The sequence below is a fragment of the Neolamprologus multifasciatus genome, chromosome 3 (genome assembly GCF_963576455.1).
Source record: "Neolamprologus multifasciatus chromosome 3, fNeoMul1.2, whole genome shotgun sequence".
NCBI lineage: Eukaryota > Metazoa > Chordata > Actinopteri > Cichliformes > Cichlidae > Neolamprologus > Neolamprologus multifasciatus.
The window spans coordinates 33,936,188-33,956,019 of NC_140441.1; the positions used below are offsets into that span (position 1 = coordinate 33,936,188).

Sequence of the window (19,832 nt, forward strand, 5' to 3'; positions counted from 1 at the left end):
CAGTAACAGCTCTGCAGGGTGGCTCATTTCTTGGGCAAGAAGACCATTCAATTTCACCAGTTACTGACATCCATATTTCTTCACTTGCTGTCTGGTGGGTTTGTTCTGGTCCTGGAGCTGGCTGCAGATGGGGTACTCGTCTTCGTTTTGTTACTAAATGGTGCTCAACCTCATCCTCTTCTTCAAAGTCACTGTCAGACTCTGAATTTTCAGAAATGTGAAATATTCTGAAACCTCTTTGTCAACATCATCATCCAAAGCCCCTCTCTCTTCCAAAATCAATAAGGCCCTCGCAGTAGATAATCTTTTGCCATCTTGATCAGTTGTGATAAAGAACCACACTGGCAAAGTCTTATTTATAGTATTATGCCCCTAATTTGCAGGTGGGACAGGGTATGAGAAAATAAAATTTGGATCCCTCAAGAAAGAGGGTAAAATGTGTGGGAATGTAAGAGCAGATGGTGTTGATAGTTGAATTTTCAACAATGTTGCAACTTTGTGCAGGAGCAGGAGGGGAAGAAAACACTATCAGCAGCACCAGAAAGGAGGAGGGCAGAGTATGGGAACACAGGACCTACACTATCAACACTTTTATTAGACCTGGGTCCAGTGGACCCAAACACCTTGTATGTAATGTAAATGCGTGGGGGGAGGTACAGTATGAGGTCATTGAAAATTAGTTCAGATTTATGTTCTTCACAGAAAATAAGCCAAAGCCAATGAATTTCAGGTTGAAAAAATAATTAATTGTTTAATTTTTCTTTTAAAAAAAAATGAAAACGGGTCTCACCGACCCGAACACCATACAAGGGTTAAAATAATTGTAAATCTAATACACCAATTAAACCTACAACGCCGATCAGTTTCAGTGAGAGGACTGAGTGAAGAGTTTTAGGCCAGAGACAAATTTTGGAACTACTCTCACATGTTTGAGTTATCTACACAAAGTGACGATTCCGATAAAATCCCCCCTCCTAAAGTGAAATAAATAAGTAATTGAGCACATTACTTTCTGCGTTAGAGTTGCAGTGACATGACTCCTTTAAGCATTGCACAGCCATGATAAAAAACCGAAATCTCAACATTTAAACAGCTTTCTCTTTTACTCACTACAGAAAGGTGGTTGGAGCAGACAGACATATAGTAATGACTGTGAGCGCCTCCTTTTTTATCTGAGTGAAGCTCAAATGTAGAGTGGTTTCTGAAATCCATTTGTTACCTTGCTGAGAGTTTCGTTAAGTTAATATATTAATAAAGTTATGAAATATTATCATAGCATTTTAACTAACTAATCTTTTACACGCTGTAAACATGACAATAATTATAAATGTTTAAAACAATGTGGTTTAACCAACATCAGGGTTTTCCCTTTAGTTTACTGATAAAGTGGCGCCATCGTGTGACGATAAACATGACGTAAACATTTCTGCACCATCAAAGACAAAACAGCTTCTCAAGGTTTTGATATTCAGGCGGTAACTAAAATCACTAAAGTGCAATGGCCACCATGGTCATCACCCATCTTGAGGAGTTTGCCCCCTCACATATACTAATGTGCCACAAACAGGACTTTAATATCACCAACCGTTCCCATGTTATTACGGTGTATCCATATAAATGGCCCACGCTGTAGAATTTCTAAAAATGGAACTTTATTCATCTCGATTTAATTTCTCTTACATCCTGTAATTTCCTGTATTTGGTGAGGCTTTTGTAGCTGTGATGCCTCTCCTCTGTAATACTGCACATGTAAACCTGTGCATAATTGTATCTATCATGTAGGAGCAAATCCCCACCAGGACATTTATTCACAATACTGACCTCCATAGAGAACAATGAAACTGACACTGAATCACTGTTTAAAGACACAACTAAATACTGACATAAACATAAAATATAAGGATATAAAAATGTGATTACACTGTAGCAAAGTTTAATCTTAACAACAAAACATTAAAGCTCCATGTGTAACAGTTAAAGCTCTCAAAGTGTGGCCTGCAGGCTGATGGTGGCCCTTGACTGTAAGCAACGACATTTCATGGATCAACAGTTCAAATCAAACTGTGACTCAGAGCAGAACAAGAGCAAAGCAGTGTTTCTCTCATATTTAAACTCTTCTCTTCCAGCAGTCAGACTGTAATCACATTACAGTTTCAGTAAAGTAATAATGTGAATGTTGAATGTGTTACTCTGTTAAATGTATTTATCACATCATAGTTACAAATATTTCAATACATGCTGTATAACACTGAGTGAAAACGTGGCGATTCCAGCTGATGCATAACCGAAATGATCAAACCTGCTCTGACAGTTTGAGTTTTTGTTATCTCAGCTGCAAACACGCTGCTGTTTAAAGGTTTGAGAGCAAAGACTAGGCAGAAAAACAAACTTCAAACACAGACTCTACGTACACATTTGAGGCCAGCAATTAAAGTGTCTCTGTTCTTTTAAAATATCATTTATGTAAAATTGTTTTTTAGCCAACATGAAAAAGGAATAGAGTTGCGTGTATGACTGTATTACTGATGGTCATCAGGGCAACACCCAGGCAGACATCATCAACACATGAAGAGACATGAAGGGTATTTCACAAAGTCTGACCTGTGTTAATCCATCCGCTCAGGGTCTGTGGTTACCAAGGTTACTGCAGAAGCTGCTGTGAATTTAGGACTGCGATAACTTACCGGCGATATGAGTGTTTATGTTTCCATTACAAAAGAATTGTCTGACGTGGCTGTGTCCTCGGAAATCTGCACATGCACCCCCAAGTTGAATATATATATATATATATATATATATATATATATATATATATATATATATATATATATATATATATATATATATATATATAAACAGATGATGTAATCATTTCTGGAGGCTGGAGTTTTCAATATACCGAACAACATGCTGCTTCAGACACTGATCCTACGTCCTGCACATTTCCACCATCTTTACTCCGTGTATAAAAAAGTATTTTAATGTTAATTTAAATTCAAGTTAGTTGTGAATAAAACAGTGAAGTAAATTAACCTCCACTGAGAGCTAAAACTCAGTGAAGTTTTAAAGCTGTGTGCTGACTATCACCAGGTTACATGGGCGCTACAGAAACACAGAAACACAAAATCAGGCGGAATTGTAGTTAAAATGATTTCATTGTTGGCTGAAGATAATACTGATACTATCACATCCATATCTGCCACACAGAGCTCTACATTTACTGCTCATTTAGAACAAATGACTGTCAGCAAACGAGGACACAATCAAACAATCACACTGTCTTTGTTAGATGCGCGCTTGTTTCAGCAAAGTTCACAAACTCCCTCCAACACAACGTCCGGCCCACTGTGGGGCTCCACCAATGAGATCCGAGGGCCTGCGCAGTGGTATTAGCATACAGCCTGTATAAAAAGCGCCGCTCTCGGTCAAACAGCTCATTCGTTACTGTAGAGCAGGGGTCACCAACACGGTACCCGCGGGCACCAGGTCGCCCGCAAGGACCACATGAGTCGCCCGCGGGCCTCTTCTAAAAGTATCTCACCATAACAACTTACCAGTAAGCTGCATCTATTTTTATTTTTTCTTGCTGTTTTTTTTTTAATCACAATTGCATTGGTGTTAATTTGTTAGAGATAATATATATATAAAAAAGTTTATTATTAAATATTAGATCATGATCTAATATTTAGTGCTAGCTGGTCTCCACAGAAACAGTTGCCGTGAAGACCAGCAAAGGCAAAGGTGAGGAGATGATGAAAACATGGCGGAAAAAAGGAAGAAAACATAATTTTCACAGTGAATGGGAGGAAGAGTTCTTTTTTACCACCGTGAAAGATTCATGTGTGTGTCTCATTTGCGGGGCAACTGTGGCAACGGCAAAGCGGCACAACGTGGAGAGACATTTCCGAACCTGTCACACAAGCTACCATGATAACTACCCAAAGGGCAGCACACTGCGAGCGGAAAAGGCCCGCGAATTAAAGGCAGGTTTGAGCAAACAGCAGTCTTTTTTCACGAGACCGGTGAAAAACTCTCAAAAAGCAACCGAAGCCTCATTTAGAGCTACATATTTCATGATTAAGAAAAAGAAGGCATTTTTAGACGGGGAGGTTTTCAAAGAAGCAATGATGATAATTGCAAAAACTGTGCTTAAAGACGAGAAATATGGAAACGATGTAATCACCACTCTCTCCGATGTCCAGCTGGGGGCAACTACAATTGTTAGAAGAGTGTCGGCTATGTCCGGGAACTTGGCCGATCAGTTGGATCAGGATCTGGCAAAGTGCAGTTGGTTTAGCATCCAGTGTGACGAGTCCGTCGACTGCAGCAGTACAGCACAGCTGATAGTCTTTATCCGGATGGTATTTGATGGTTTTTCCACAAAAGAAGAACTTCTGACACTACTGCCGCTAAAGACAACTACGAAGGGAGTTGACATCTATAACGCGGTGAAGGAGTTTTTCGCGAAGAAAAAGGTACCGTTGGAAAAGCTGGTATCAGTGACTACCGACGGGGCTCCTGCTATGATCGGCCGACATACGGAATTCATCGCTCACTGTAAAGGTGACACAGAGTTCCCAAACTTCATGCATTACCACTGCATCATTCACCAGCAGGCGTTATGCGCAAAGGTTATCGGCTTCGAGCACGTCATGACTCCCGTCGTGAAGATCATAAACAGCATCCGCTCCAGAGCTAAACAGCACAGAACATTCAAGGTGCTATTGGAGGAGCTGTCAGCTGAATATGGTGACCTGCTACTACATACGGAAATCCGATGGCTCAGCAGGGGACGGATTTTGCTTCGTTTTTTGTCACTTTTGGGTGAAATCAAGGAGTTCATGCAATCCAAAGGGGAAGACACATCTCTGCTGGAGGACACTGAGTGGACACTTGACCTTGCGTTTTTAACAGACATTACTGGGAAACTGAACCATTTGAACTGTGAGCTGCAAGGCAAAGGTAAGCCTGTTGCTGACATGATAAGTGCTTTAAATGGATTTAAAGCCCAGATGAGCATTTTCTCTGTGCATTTACAGAGAAAAAAGGTGCTGCACTTTCCCTCTGTGCAGATGGTGCTGAAAGACAACGCTTCTGCATTTGAGACTTTTGACAAAGTTGCAGAAAAGTACACTCAAGTCATAAACCGCCTTGGTCAAGAGTTTGAGAACAGGTTTTGTGACCTTGATCAGCTTGAGCCATGTGTCTCATTTGTTTCCAATCCTTTCATGAATGTGGACACAACATGCATTGCTGAGCAACTAAGTTCAATGTTCAGCTTGGATGCTGGACAGGTGGAAATCAAAATTGTAACATTGCAAAATGACGTCCACCTCAAAGCCTATCAGGGTGCACCAAACTTTTGGTGCCTTGTTGACACAGAAAAGTACAGTGGTGTATGCACAGCAGCTATGAAGGTTGCCAGCCTGTCTGGTTCAACCTAACTTTGTGAATCAGCCTTTTCTGACATGAACTTCATCAAGAACAAACACAGAACACGCCTCTCTGATGCACATCTGCAAGACTCACTCAGAGTTGCAGTGTCAAGTTACACCCCAGATTACAACACACTGGTGAACAGCATGCAATGCCAGGTTTCCCACTAACAGACAAAGAAAGCCATATTAGATGTTCTCAGTGGAAACATTACAGTGTCATGTCAAAGTTGAATTTAATTATTGAAAAACAAATGTGTTTGTTAAGTGTAACATGTGATAATTTGCTTTAAAATCCTGCCAATTTGGTGAAAAGTTCTGTAAAATTTGAAAGTTGATTTTTTTTTGTATGTTACATACATTATTTTTGTATATATGTAACAGTGCATGACTTGTTAAAATTTGTTAGTGGTAAGTGAAAATGTTGTAGAAGTGATCACTTCAAAATGTAAATACTTGCAAAGATTTATAGAAATAAAGCGTTGCATATTGATATTTATATTCCTACCTTGTTTCCTACTTGCATTCTTTATAATTATGGTGAAAAATAATTAACATAATTAGTGTCTTTACATAGATGAATATCATTAATTATTAATGATAACACATAATTAAGTTAAATTGAGGAAATTTGTTATTTGAGAAGTGTGTGTCAAACTGGTAGCCCTTCACATTAATCGGTACCCAAGAAGTAGCTCTTACTTTCAAAAAGGTTGGTGACCCCTGCTGTAGAGTAATAAGGATCGAAAATGCCTGAACCCGCCAAGTCCGCGCCCAAGAAGGGCTCCAAGAAAGCCGTGACTAAGACCGCCGGCAAGGGCGGCAAGAAGAAGAGAAAGACCAGGAAGGAGAGCTACGCCATCTACGTGTACAAGGTGCTGAAGCAGGTCCACCCCGACACCGGGATCTCCTCCAAAGCCATGAGCATCATGAACTCGTTTGTCAACGACATCTTCGAGCGCATCGCTGCCGAGGCATCTCGCCTGGCGCACTACAACAAACGCTCCACCATCACCTCCAGGGAGATCCAGACCGCAGTTCGCCTGCTCCTCCCCGGTGAGCTGGCCAAGCACGCCGTGTCTGAGGGCACCAAGGCCGTCACCAAGTACACGAGCTCCAAATAAACTGGCTATCAGACGTCAACCCAACGGCTCTTTTCAGAGCCACACACTAAACTAACGAGCACACTTTCTACTGTCCAACATTTGATTTATTATGTAGTGAACTACTTGAATCGCGGATGTGGTCGTTCATGTCACTTGGTGGTGTTAATTAGTGATGGGATTTCCGGCTCTTACAGAGATTCTGCTCGGCTCACTAAAAAGAGCCGGCTCTTCCGGCTCCCAACCGACTTTCCAGCTTGTTTTGTTGCTTTGATTAATTTATTAACAAAAATTATTAACAAAGATTATGCACAAGGAGTTACTAATGTTAAAAAAATGGTTTATTTATGTTTATATATAAATATATGCGGTGGCCTCTAGAGACGAAGCACGACACATTTCTAGCATTAACTGAACTTCCAAAAAATCTGCCTAGATCACTTCAATAACACAATTGAAAGCATATGTGTATTTAGTAGGGGTGGGTTTTTATAATCGATTTATCGATTAAAATCGATTCTGGCTTGGATAACGTAAAATCGATTCATTAAAATCCTGAATCGATTTTTTAATATAAATTTATTTTGCCCGAAATGTCAGAATCTCTGGTGAAATCTCACAAAATTTCAACAACCACCAAACAGCTAAGACAGTAAATGAGAGCAGGAACACGGATTCTGCACAAAGACGTAAACACACAGCGCAACCCGCGGATCAGAATCAGTTAGATGTCGCCTTTCTCACGGTCGGGGCTGAAAGCCGACAACTCGCTGATTCTGATCTGTCGGCGGGTCCGCGCTTTGTGTTCACGCCCTTTATGCGCTGATTCTAAAGCTGTTAGTTTGATGTCTCTCCAAACAATATTGACCGAACCAGCAGCAAAAGAAGATCCAAACTACGCATCACATAAACATCGTCATGTATTCACTCTTACTTTTATTGTTTTGCTTCGACCACGATGCACAGCTCTCTCGCGCGCGTGCTCGCGTGCTCGGGCTCTCTCTCCCTCTCTCCCCCCTCTCTCTCTCCCCCCCTCTCTGTACTGTTTTCTGCATTATTCGCTTGCTTGTTACGCACAAGTCTACCGTTGTTTACAGCGCTATCGGCCGACGTTTTTTTTTTCGTTTTATATACTTCTGAAAAGAAAACCTAATTTCTGCCGTTCAATACTGAACAAATTTAAACTTTTTAAAATTATGCAAAATGCAAAACGCTTAGCCGTGTCTCTAATAAAACCGCTGTAACTTCAGAGGTAATGTTCATGTGTTGATTATTGGTTTTCTTTCGTTTTTGATGTACTGCAGAATATTTTTATAAAATCCCAGGCCAGGAAAATCACCTTCATGTTTTTCTGTGTTTTATCCTCAGCTACTTTGACACAAAGGCATCTGCTGTGATACCTTTGATAAAGTCTTGCGTGTGTCAGCTTCCTTTTTATAGATACAAAAATATGTAAATGTACTGATCTGAATTATAATATTTCTGACTGTCAAAATTTCCCAGATTCAAATCGAAGTGAATCGAATGGAATCGAATTAAATCGAATCGTGGATCGAATCGATTCGGAACCTTGTGAATCGGAATTGAATCGATTCTAGAAATCAGTGACGATACCCAGCCCTAGTATTTAGACACAAGCGCAGATAGATAGATAGATAGATATAGATATTATATATAGAGATATATAGATATTCAAAAACTAGGCAGCCCAAAGCTAAACCTGAGCCTTGGTTTAATGAGAGCACTCGTGCTGTTAAGAGGAAATGTCGTCAAGCAGAACGGAGGTGGAAAAAAGATAAACTGCATGTATCATTTCAAATTCTAAAAGACTGCTGGCATCGCTACCAGAACACTGTTAAAGAGGCAAAAAATGAATATTTTGCAAATATTATTTCTTGCAACAGTCATAACCCACGTGTGTTCTTTAGGACCATTGACATTGGTTCTTAATACTCCATTGAATGTCTTTTTGGAAGTTTCTCCTGATATCTGCAATGATTTTCTGAACTTTTTTATTGAAAAGGTTGTCACCACCAGGGCTCTTATCACAACTCCTGACTCTGACCCCTCTGCCTCTGTCCCTTCCACTGCTGTTTTTATTCAGTTTGAACTTGTGACGTTCTCTGCTTTAGAGGATGTGGTTCACTATATTAAGCCCACAGGTTTCCCTCTGGATGCTTTTCCTCCACAATTTTTTAAAGAAGATTTTTCTTGGTAAAAAAGAAAAGAAAGAAAAGAAATACACCTTTAAAAGTTATCACCTACATTTTAAAAAATTATATTAAAAAAACAACAAATACGACTGAAAGTATTACATTTATAGTTGCATGTTATTATCTCTGTATGAAATATTGAGTTCCATTTTTTATATTTTGAAAGCCTACACTGGCTGTTTTAGTGGAAGTTCACTGTATAGGTTAATGATACCTAGCCAATATATCCACTAAAAATACTCAACCTTACCTGACTAAATCTAGGCCAAGTGAGCTGATATTAGGTGATTTCAAGGACACATTTTACTCCAAGCTGAACCCATACAGCTTTTTATTTTAGTTAAATTAGTAAGATGAGCAATGAGGTTGAACAAGGCACGAGCCTTAACCACACAGCAGGAGAGAATGAGAGCTTGTTTTATTTTGACTTTATATTAAGACCCTCTATTTTTGTCTTGTGAATAAAAGACACTGCTAAAGCACTCATGATAGTATATTTTGAAGGTGGATTTGATTATGTAAGATAACATGAATTAATGTGCATTTGAAAATAAATGAAGATGCATAATCTACATTTCCCTGTACACAAGTTGTTACAGACACAGTAACAGACAGAAGGATGCTTGCTGAGAGAGAAGTGTGTGGCTCTTAAAAGAGCCTTTGTTTTTGTTTAGTAAGGTTTAGCCAGAACACCCTCTACATCCACAGTGGGTGCATTCAATGATCCTTCCAACTTCCAGCTTGCTCTTGGGGACTCTGCAGATGCAGTTGGTTCCAAAGTTGGTGTCTCGTGTTTGGATGCAACGCAGGCAGCACAGATTCTCGTAGCCCTGCTTCTTCCACTTGGCAATGAGGTTCTTGTCTGCGTAGCCTTCCTTTATACAGTACTCATATAGCTCTCTACTGATGGCTTTCCTTTTGTAGAATAGGTCATAGATGTATCGACTCTGCTGATGATGCAGCCTGAAAATGGGCCAGAGGGACTCCACCTTTCGCTTCCCCTCGTGCGGCTCAGTTTCAGCTTCTCTCATTTTCTGATCCAGCTCGTCCAAAGTGGGCTCAATGAGCTCCCAGCCGTCTGGGGGAGGCTTTCGACTCCTCTTTACTTTTGGCATTTTGTCTCTGTTTAGCTAAAAATGCAACAAAACGCTCTAAGTATTTTCCTGTTTGTCTTACGAGCCCCTCTCAGGCGCGTGCTCCCTTTGCGCGACCGCTCAGTTTGACAGGTTCTTTTCTTCGTAGTATCGAGACTAAGAGAAAATGTGGCCCGATCAGCTCAAAGCTTCGCTTATATTTCCGCAGAGCGCGGGCATTTTTGTCACGCACCAATCGCAGAGAGGCTTGCGGCAGCGCGCACATCAATGGACGTTTCTCATAGGGCTTTGGAGCGTGATGTCACGGGGGTGGGCGTGGAAAGGATTTTGGCCTGATCCGCCATGTTCGGGGTCTAAGCGCAAGCGACGAAGGAGCAAAAGCACAGCCATGGTTCGTACTTGCTGTGTGGTCGGCTGCAATGTTCGATCTTACGGTCGGCACGGGAATAAGCTTGGGTTGTCTTTTTATGCTTTCCCAAGCTGGAAGCAACATCAAGGAGCTCAGGTATCGGATGTTACCAAACGAAGGCGTTGAGCCTGGATAGCAGCCGTGAGACGAGCTGATATCAAGTTCGTACAGAACGACCATCTAATTTAAAGCCTCTTGCTCAAACGTACTCGCACTACAAGGGTACACACACCATGAAATACCTGATCGGGATTACTCCACAAGGTGCAATTTCGTTCATTTCTAAGGGGTGGGGGGCCGTGCATCAGCTAAACACATCACAGAGCAATGTGGCATACTTAACAAGCTGTTACCAGGGGATGTAGTTTTGGCTGACAGAGGCTTTGACATCAGAAATGCGGAGGTTAAGATCCCAGCATGTTGTGTTTTGGTTAACATGTGCCCCAGTGTGGTAGTGAAACCAGACACACATGAGACTTGTTCTTGTTAATTAATGATTGTGAAAACTTTGAGTATGTCTCTGAAGAAATAGTACTAGGAAAACCTTTTTTGTTATGTGTAATTGTATGAACACAAGTTCAAGTACTGCTGCTTCGCCTCTGGACGCAATCGGTCTCTATACCGTCCGTTTTCTTTGGAGCTGCTTTTAAGCATGATTCTTGTCGTCATCGTTCCAACACAGTGTCTGTTTTGATTCGTAGACCCCGAACATGGCGCCGCGCTCCCACAATGCATTGCGGCGTGACGTCAACTCCAAAGCAGCACACACTGAGGCGGGGCCATGCTCCACGTGGAGCCTCTCACCAATCACGAGCCTGAGCGGCACCGCGTCACAGCCAGTCACACACTTTAAGAGCAGCGAGTGTCCTCTGTTTGCTACATTTTCTGCTCTTATCTCTTATCACTTACCAAAGACATACAGCTGGCTCGCCGCATCCGCGGAGAGAGAGCTTAAGCTGCACACTCTCCTAGCAACAACGGCTCTTTTAAGAGCCACCTCACTCAAACCAAGAGCTCGCTTCTTTGGTAGCAGTAGTATTATATCAATCTCATACTCTCACTTAAATCTTCATGCTCTTTCTATTCTAGAAACTACAGTCGGCATGAGCATGGAATTCACTAACTTCCATTACAAAACTGCTTCATTCTTTAGCATGAATTGTTGGATGCTAAAATGGCTCCCTTCTTTACTTATTCGTGTAATATTTTCCAAAGCTCATCACATTTCAGTGCTTTGGACAATATGGAATATGGCTGAAGTAAACTAAAGTCTAAAATACTTAGTCAATCATTTGTTCAATAGTAATTTAACATTAAGTAATTCACATATAAAACTATGAATTTTAATTTTAAATGGTTTAAAAGCATGTAGAACAGCATATGTAGGCAAGTATATTTCCTTTTTATTTTTTATTTTTTTTTATCAAGAAACAGACAAAAGCAGGGCAGTGTTCATCCGTGCCCTGCTTCCCCACCGTCCCCACCAATGGCAAAACCAAATCTACGCCCTTTCCAGGATCATCCCCCACCACCTGCAGCTGGCCGTCCGCAACGACGAAGAGCTGAACAAGCTGCTGGGCTGAGTGACGATCGCTCAGGGTGGTGTGCTGCATAACATCCAGGTCAAGAAGACTGAAAAAGCTAAATAAAGTCCAGCCACTTTCCTCAACCGACTAACGGCTCTTGTAAGAGCCACTCACAACCTCTGAGAGTACACTTGATTAAAGTAATGAAACTAAATCTTTAATCCATAGGTGTCAAACTCATGTTCACACTAGAACTGAAGTGGGCCAGCCCTGTTCGTCTATCAGTATGTGCAACACATTTAGTTGTTTTACTGCATGAATATCTGACTGACTTAAATTGTAAAGTTATTACCCAGACTTTTCTTTTCATAAACGTGCTGTAAAAACAGAAATCTGTGTAGTAAGAACATGAACATTGTCTCATTGTTTTTTCCTTAAAGTACTTGCACTAAAACTTAAAAAAAGACAGCTGAGTAGATTAAAGAGATTCAGACTTATAATTATAAATCACTACAAACTCTCATTTAGGTCTCAGATTCATTTAGACCAACAGCGAGCCACAGCTGTGAGCTACATGCAAACACACTTTGTGTGTGGTGAATTTTCTGTAATTCTGATCTGCTCCCTCAAAGGAGCTATTGTTTTTTTTTACCTGGAAGCATGTCAACGTAGACAACCTGGCAAAACGTCTTGTTTGCGATGTGGGTCATTTTATCACAGAGCATTAACAGTTTCCTTTGATACTTTGTTTGCAGTTTAAACAGACATGTTGCATGTTGATGAAAATAAAATTTCAGGCACACATCAGGAAGAGGCTTCAAAAGCTTCATAGGGCTTCATCCACTCATGTCCACCCTCTACTACAGCGGTCCCCAATCCCAGTTCACGAGGGCCGGTGTCCCTGCAGGTTTTAGATGTGTCCTTGATCCATCACAGCTGATTTAAATGGATAAATTACCTTCTCAAAATGTCTTGAAGTTCTCCAGAGGCCTGGTAATGAACTAATCATGTGATTCAGGTGTGTTGATCCAGGGTGAGATCTAAAACCTGCAGGGACACCGGCCCTTGTGGGGACCCCTGCTGTACTAGATCAAAGGTGGGTTGGTTATCTTAAAAAAAAAAAAAAAAGACCTACTACATAAGCACTAGTGATGTGTCGGTTGCGAACGAAATGGCTCTTAGAGACAGATCTTTGACGTGAACGACGCGAGCCGGCTCCTTATCGCGAGCCGTGGGTTGTTTTTTTTTTTTTTTTTTTTTTCTCTCGCACTTTTCTTCCCGCTTCACTGATTGTGGGTTGTGGTTTGTGCTGGGAAGAGGGGGGAGGGCGGTAATTACACTCTCAGTAGCACAGGAACAGAGCAGGGGGAAGAGAGAGGGAAAGAGAGCCAGGGACAACAACGTCACATTAGAATGGTATAGTAATCACCCACAACTATTTTCATGCGGATTTTTGCAAAAGATAAAGGATTCAGAAAGTTTATTCATGCAGGCCCATATGACACAGAATGTACATCTTCTTTTTGTTTTCATATTTTAATTTATATTTAATTGTGTTGTGGTTTGCAGTGTTTTGTGTTGTTTCACTTTAAATTTGTTTAAAAGGAAAAAGATTAAAATGTAAATAGTTAAAAGCTGAACTGTAAATAGTTGGTTTTTGTAATATATGATTTATTTATTACATTTTATGTGGAGTGAATAAATAAAAGTATATTTACGGTGGACCCTAGAGACAAAGCACGTACGAACTCCAAAACACAACAGAAGTGCTCCAGGATGCTAGGGCGCAGTGTTAAGCTTTTGTTACCTAGTGTCTACACAAGCCAGCAAGTACCAACGACCGGATTTGGTGTGTGGTAATGAACATTCTTTTTTTTTAATTATTTAAATATATATGAGTGCTTGTGTATAAATACACAAACAATACACATATGCTTTCATTTGTGTAATTTAAGTGATCGAGGTAGCACTGTTTTGGAAGTTCAGTTAATGCTAGAAATGTGTTTTGGAGTTTGTACGTGCTTTGTCTCCAGGGGCTACCGCATATATTTATATATAAACATAGATTAAAAAAAAAAAAAAAAACACTTTACTTTGCATTAGTAATTCCTTTGGTGCATAATTTTTTATTATTGTTAATAATAACTCTTAATCACTTTATGGTAAATAACACACTGTGTAAAAAAAAAAAAAAAACCTGGAAAAAATTCCAGATGACAAGTTTGTAGTTCAAGATACAAGTGACGACCTTTGACCTTCATCAGGTTTTATTTAATTGTGTTAGAGAAACTCAAACGTGCTCTTCATGCAGCTGAGTACATCAGGTGTTTAAAACTGAAGCTGTGCAGGTCTGAGATCAGCAGCTTTGTGAAACACCAAACTGAGGTCCTGTTAATGCTGATATATAGTGACACAGTTACATGAGTGATTAATCTTTTTGTTTTTTATCTTTAACTTTATCAACAAAACAGCTGCAGCTTTCACTACAGCACGTGTGGATCATCCAACATGTGAACATGTTGGATGATCTGTCTGCTGTCACTGGGTGGTGTTGAGGTCTGAATCTGAGGGCAGCTCCTGTAATAACAAAGACAACAGAACCATCAAACTCAGATATAAATTGTATCCCTCAAAATTGAAATAAAGCTGATTCTTCTGTCCTCACACACTCAGGATCTGAAGTTCTTCTCTTACATTCTTTTCAGTATTACAGTACTTTAATCCATAGTTCCTGATTAATGAGTTACTGAAGTACAAGCTTTTAAAAAAAATTGTTACTTTCTTTACAGATGTGGCAAGAGATTGAAAACATGCTGTTGTTTACACATATTTAATATTCAGCTCTGCACAGAAGCTGAAGCGGGGTGCAGCCTGTTGCTTTTACAGTATAATACTTGTAATAAAAGTACAATAACAGTAATTAGTGACTGAGCAGCCCGGGGCGTTTCTCTTGATTTCTTTAGTAAATTCATTCACCTGCACGGATTAGCTAAACGAACTCTGACAGCCGAGTGCTCATTTTAGCTAGCTAGGTCTCAGGAGCTAGCTAAGGACGGTAGTTACGGATTAGCTTACAAACACGTTTAACTTACCGAAAAAGTGCAGCGGGGCCTCGGGACCTTCTGTCGGGTAGTCCAGTTTACTGAAGAACACCTCAGGCTGTCAGGTTAAAACACTCGGTCGTGTTTTCGTAGCGTAAACGCTGGGCGTCCTCTCAGAGCCTACGCTCTATCTGCTATTCGCGAACAGAGATACGCAAGTTCCTCCGTGACTGCAGCTTTCAGTCAAAGCTGCTATGATGACGTTTCACCCCAATTTAACATCACCGCTGTAGGAGTTAGAATCAAACTTATGGGAAAGGAGACCCCTTGGACATCAGCATAATGGGAACTATTGATAACAAAAGAAAGAGTCTTTGGAAAAAAAATTAACCAAGGAGAATTAATTTATTTTAGTCTGACCCCAGTCCCATCCGCTAACATGGAGGCGACAGAGGCGTTTTGTTTCCATTTTTTGGGAGCTGTCGCGTGGTCCATGTTTTCTACAGTCAATGCAAGAAACCAACAAGATCGCAGAACAAAGCTCATAAAGGGAAGTGGGTGGCTCTTAAAAGAGCCGTTTGTTGGATTAGGACGAATGAGTTTAACCGCCGAATCCGTACAGAGTGCGGCCCTGCCTCTTCAGAGCGTACACCACATCCATGGCGGTCACAGTCTTCCTCTTGGCGTGCTCAGTGTAGGTGACGGCATCACGGATAACGTTCTCCAGGAACACCTTGAGCACACCGCGGGTCTCCTCGTAGATCAGACCGGAAATACGCTTCACTCCGCCACGGCGAGCCAAACGGCGGATAGCGGGTTTGGTGATACCCTGGATGTTATCACGGAGAACTTTACGGTGACGCTTGGCGCCTCCTTTACCGAGTCCTTTGCCACCTTTGCCTCTTCCACTCATGATTACAGTTTCTTTTTTGGACGAGCAAGGTCGAATGGAGTTCTACCTCACAGAGCCGTTTTATTATGTGTGCTCGGCGGACGTAAAAGGAAACAGCTGGACGGCTCGAAGCTCAGTGGCTCCGCCCTCTCTTCTATTCTCTATGTGGAAATCATGTCTTTTGTTAATGACAAATTAAGTCTAACCAAAGGGAGGCTCTCACCAAATCGCACCCACAATGCCCGAGTCGAGTTCATATTTTTATTTCACATAATTAATCAATTGAAACTAAACCCAACTAAACCCATTAGTAACAAAAACCAGACACCCTCTTAACGTTTTACCCAGAATCTAGCATAACTTTTCAAGCTAAATTAAAATGTATTATTAATATTAAACATGAAACTAAAGGCTAAAAGTACAAAAACAAATCCCGTTTATTTATTGTATTTGTAAGCCTGTCCTTTACAGTCAGAATTGTAATGTGAAGCCAAATATTTGCTTCACCAGGATGAGCACTATAAGCTGTTCTTCACATGTCATTTTATTTCTGAGAAATCTACAAGTGTATTTATTCAGTGTACAGTAAAATGTTATGGGGACAACCAGAGCTACTCCACCCGCAGTCACAGTCAAGCTGTTCCTCATTTCCGCCAAAGGCCAGGAGATGGCGGTAGTTTTAGCCGCTCCTGTTTTCTTTTATCTCTTCTTTTAGGCTACATGAGATGTAACTTTAGGAGTCCGTCAAGCAACCCTTCAGATTTATTTCCTAACAGCAAAAGTGAGTGGAAGAGTTAAGTCTTTTGTTCACAAAGACATAGCTGACAGGCACTTTTTGTACACAGTTGATTTTGTAAAGCCCCTCGCATTGCATTCATAATCAAGTTCACTGATTGACTGTCCCGCAGTGTTGTTTTGTGTATTTCTGTTCCATCCACTTTAATAAAGTGTCCTGTGTTGTCAGTGAGTTGTGGATTCACTTAATGAATGCCTAAGTTGGGCTTTAATTGGCCTTAGACTTACTGACCTTCTTTGAATCAGCATCACAAGTCCTAAGGGCACTGACAAAACATACAAATATAAATAAATACAATCAATATATAGAAAGAGAAACATGTTTGATATGTTTTTTTTATTAAGTTACACAAAATAGCATTCTCTGCCAACAGGCCCAGAAGACACAACTATGTAGAATTACATAACAGACCAGAACCAAAGAAGCAATGTGTACAGGCAGGTGGCAAAGACACGTTTTTGAAGTATTTGTACAACACATGCCTCCCCAACAGCTTCAGTGTTTCCTGGAATTGATTATCTATCTGTTATGTCAGTCAAATTCCCCCCAGATAGTCTTGGTTGAGATCTGGTGACTGTGAAAGCCATGATATATGATCACACCATTTTCATAATCAAATATTCAGTGACCCCTCTTCAAATACTTATTGACAGGACAAAGATTATGTCTCACAGCACTGACTTTACGACTCTTTTCCCTTTGACAAGTGGACCCTAACATGGCAGCAAAATGCAACAATGGTCGTGTCCAAATTCATGGGCTGCTTCCTCCTGAGGCCGCATTTGTAGACCGATTACGTCACAGCGACGCGCCGAAGGCTGTCCAAATTCGTAGACTCCTCCGAATGCAGCAGACAAATGCGTCCTCCTTTTCCCCGAATTTGAAGGATGGGTCGGGTGTGTCCTTCTTGGCCCACCATATCCCAGAATTCATAGCGCGGCCCAGCCAAGCTCCAGTTTCCGGCAATGGCGGCCGCTACTAAGTTTTAAAATTACTCTTATTAATCTTTCTGGGCCACAAAATAAACTTTAAACATATTTTCAGGCGAGAATGTGGGTGTGTAAACATCAAATATCTGCTCGGTTTGTCAAAATATGACATATTTGCAAAAGTGCTTCGACGTTGTCGGTGACGTCTGTCACCCCACCAGCTCCATAGCTTGCCGGCCCAGAATTCATTGGACATAACTTCATTGCACATTCACATAACGATGGCGGCACAAAAAGATACACCGGGAGACGAATACACTTTTAAATGTAAGTATATGAAAATCTGGTGGTACAAAAGTTACATTTTATAGCGGTTATGTTGTTAGGGTTGTGAATTTGCATAGACTTGTAATATTTATTTAAACAATCTTCATAAAAAGTGTCCGTAAACTAGCTTGTATGGTGGGTCCCGCGGTTTTTCATTGGCGCTTACATTTTTCCCAATCAACTTTTTTGTGATATGTTTAAAGGGACCAAAGAGCAAACGGCAAACTTCATCAAAACTAGAGGAGAAAATGATCACCTCTTCACCGGGGTAAAAAATTCAGCAACTGTGGGATGGAGGTACACGAATAAATCAATTTACACATCATATTCATCTGAGTACGGTTTCAATAACCCTCATTCTGTACAGAACCTGTGATGTCCAGACGATATTCCTCTTGTGTTCTGCTGTGAAAACTTTTGGATTTAGGGATTATTATAGTTGTTATGGTTTTCTCTCTTCTCTTATTTTTTTGTGTGCGATCAGGACTATTCTCGAGAAGATGGGCCTGCAAGGGAAAGTCACCCCCTTGCAGGCCAAAAAGAAGTGGGATAACTTAAAGAAAAGATACAAAGTATGTGTGCTGTCAAGAAGATAATTTTTAAGAATGAAATTTAATAAATGTACATTTACTAAAAGTTGTATTGTTTATATTTGTCTGTCATTTCTGATTTCCTCTGCCTTTAGGATTGCAAGTGTCCAGGGTCAGGTGAGGGAGTCAGTGGGAAGCCCACTGCTGCTACTTGGCCCTGGTTTGGCCTCATGGATGAGGTGATGGGACAGAGGCCTTCCATTAGGCCCCCTGTCCTTATTTCCTCTCTCCCTGAGGACACTCCAGGGCCAAGTACAGCAGTGGGTAACCAAAGCGAGATGGAAGAGGAGACAGATGAGGAACGAGGTCAGCCAGCAACAACGGGAAGGAAGAGGAGAAGGGAAAGAGGGGATGAGCTCCTTGAGCTCATCAAAGAGGACATGCAGTACCAAAGGGAGGCTGAGGAGAGGAGAGAACAGGAGAGCAGGGACAGGATGGACAGACTTTTTTCCATACTAGAAAAATTAGTTCCTAAATAACTTAAAAATATATTCAGATAATGTTCTTACTTTGTTCTATTTGTTATGTCATACTAAAAGTTTTTGATTAATGAAAATTAGTCCCCAAATTGGTTGTGCCTTCAGATATTCTTTTTTTTTTAAATACATTTCTTACCTTTTTCTGTGTTATTTTAAGTTTTTCATTATGAATAAATTGATGAAAACAGATTTCACTGAACTCATTTTATTTACAGTTTTTAACATGTATGAACATAAACTTTGAAGAGTTTTAAATGGACATTTAAAGGTAAATAACAATAAAACAAGAATATTTCTAAAACATGAATTTTAGTCAGAGAAGGAAAAATATATACAAATATTTACAAATTTTCACACAGGATTAACCAAAGTGACCTGTTCCTGGACCGTTTTTAAAAAAATATATACTTTGAAAGATCACACAAACAGAAAATCTCTGGCAGTGTTGCTGGATTTGCCGAAAGAAGATCAGACATGGATGGGGTGCTGCAACTGTGACCCGCGGTTTGTCTTTTCTGGTCAGAAAGTGGAGAATCGCACAGGGTGGTCTGCAAAGAGTTGTAGGATGCTTCCTCCCTCTGTCCACTGCATCGTCCATCCACAGGTTTGCAGGGCTGACTCAATCGACGGCTGCCACACCACTAAGAGGTTTTTCAGAAATATGCAAACCAGAGAAAGTGGATTCACTACTAGTATAATACATGTGACTCTGTAGCAGACAACAGTTTGAAAAAGTGGTATTAAAAAAGATGCTTAGATAAATGTTTACTTGCCTGTTAACAGTAGTCATGGTCTGGTGGTACCTCCTCCAGGGCAGACACCTCGGCAGACAGCTGGTCCCGCCACAGAGCACCACTGACTGCCTCCAATCCAGCCTCCCCCTCATCATCCTCTGCTCCATCTTCCTCAGGTTCATCCTCAGGAGCCACAATGTCGCCAGCACTGAGGCAAATGTTGTGGAGGATGGCACATGCTGTTACTACCTGTAGTGATATACA

At 40.8% G+C, this 19,832-nt stretch overlaps 4 protein-coding genes and 1 pseudogene across 4 annotated transcripts; 3 read left to right on the forward strand and 2 right to left on the reverse strand.

Annotated features, from left to right (window-relative positions):
- Positions 1 to 4,127: 4,127 nt before the first annotated feature.
- Positions 4,128 to 5,444, forward strand: LOC146522687 (general transcription factor II-I repeat domain-containing protein 2B-like). Its single transcript, XM_085154148.1, has one exon. The coding sequence runs from the start codon at positions 4,128 to 4,130 to the stop codon at positions 5,442 to 5,444; it is 1,317 nt and encodes a 438-aa protein (XP_085010274.1).
- A 701-nt stretch (positions 5,445 to 6,145) lies between these two features.
- LOC146522688 (histone H2B 1/2) lies at positions 6,146 to 6,603 on the forward strand. The gene has a single exon (XM_085153625.1). The coding sequence runs from the start codon at positions 6,185 to 6,187 to the stop codon at positions 6,557 to 6,559; it is 375 nt and encodes a 124-aa protein (XP_085009751.1). The 5' UTR covers positions 6,146 to 6,184; the 3' UTR covers positions 6,560 to 6,603.
- A 2,561-nt stretch (positions 6,604 to 9,164) lies between these two features.
- LOC146522689 (protein BUD31 homolog pseudogene) lies at positions 9,165 to 10,031 on the reverse strand (annotated as a pseudogene).
- Positions 10,032 to 15,379: 5,348 nt separating this feature from the next.
- Positions 15,380 to 15,772, reverse strand: LOC146522690 (histone H4). The gene has a single exon (XM_085153629.1). The coding sequence runs from the start codon at positions 15,732 to 15,734 to the stop codon at positions 15,423 to 15,425; it is 312 nt and encodes a 103-aa protein (XP_085009755.1). The 5' UTR covers positions 15,735 to 15,772; the 3' UTR covers positions 15,380 to 15,422.
- Positions 15,773 to 17,210: 1,438 nt separating this feature from the next.
- LOC146522691 (uncharacterized) lies at positions 17,211 to 19,271 on the forward strand. Its single transcript, XM_085153599.1, has 4 exons — positions 17,211 to 17,765; positions 17,969 to 18,062; positions 18,250 to 18,337; positions 18,451 to 19,271. Exons 1-4 carry the CDS (start codon positions 17,720 to 17,722, stop codon positions 18,832 to 18,834), a joined length of 612 nt encoding a protein of 203 aa, XP_085009725.1. The 5' UTR covers positions 17,211 to 17,719; the 3' UTR covers positions 18,835 to 19,271.
- Positions 19,272 to 19,832: the final 561 nt, after the last annotated feature.

Coding starts and splice junctions, on each gene's coding strand:
- LOC146522687 (XM_085154148.1), top strand. CDS start 4,128: ATGATAATTGCAAAAACTGTGCTTAAAGACGAGAAATATGGAAACGAT.
- LOC146522691 (XM_085153599.1), top strand. CDS start 17,720: ATGGCGGCACAAAAAGATACACCGGGAGACGAATACACTTTTAAAT. Junction 17,766..17,968: donor AGACGAATACACTTTTAAAT/GTAAGTATATGA, acceptor ATATGTTTAAAG/GGACCAAAGAGCAAACGGCA. Junction 18,338..18,450: donor ACTTAAAGAAAAGATACAAA/GTATGTGTGCTG, acceptor CTCTGCCTTTAG/GATTGCAAGTGTCCAGGGTC.
- LOC146522690 (XM_085153629.1), bottom strand. CDS start 15,734: ATGAGTGGAAGAGGCAAAGGTGGCAAAGGACTCGGTAAAGGAGGCGCC.
- LOC146522688 (XM_085153625.1), top strand. CDS start 6,185: ATGCCTGAACCCGCCAAGTCCGCGCCCAAGAAGGGCTCCAAGAAAGCC.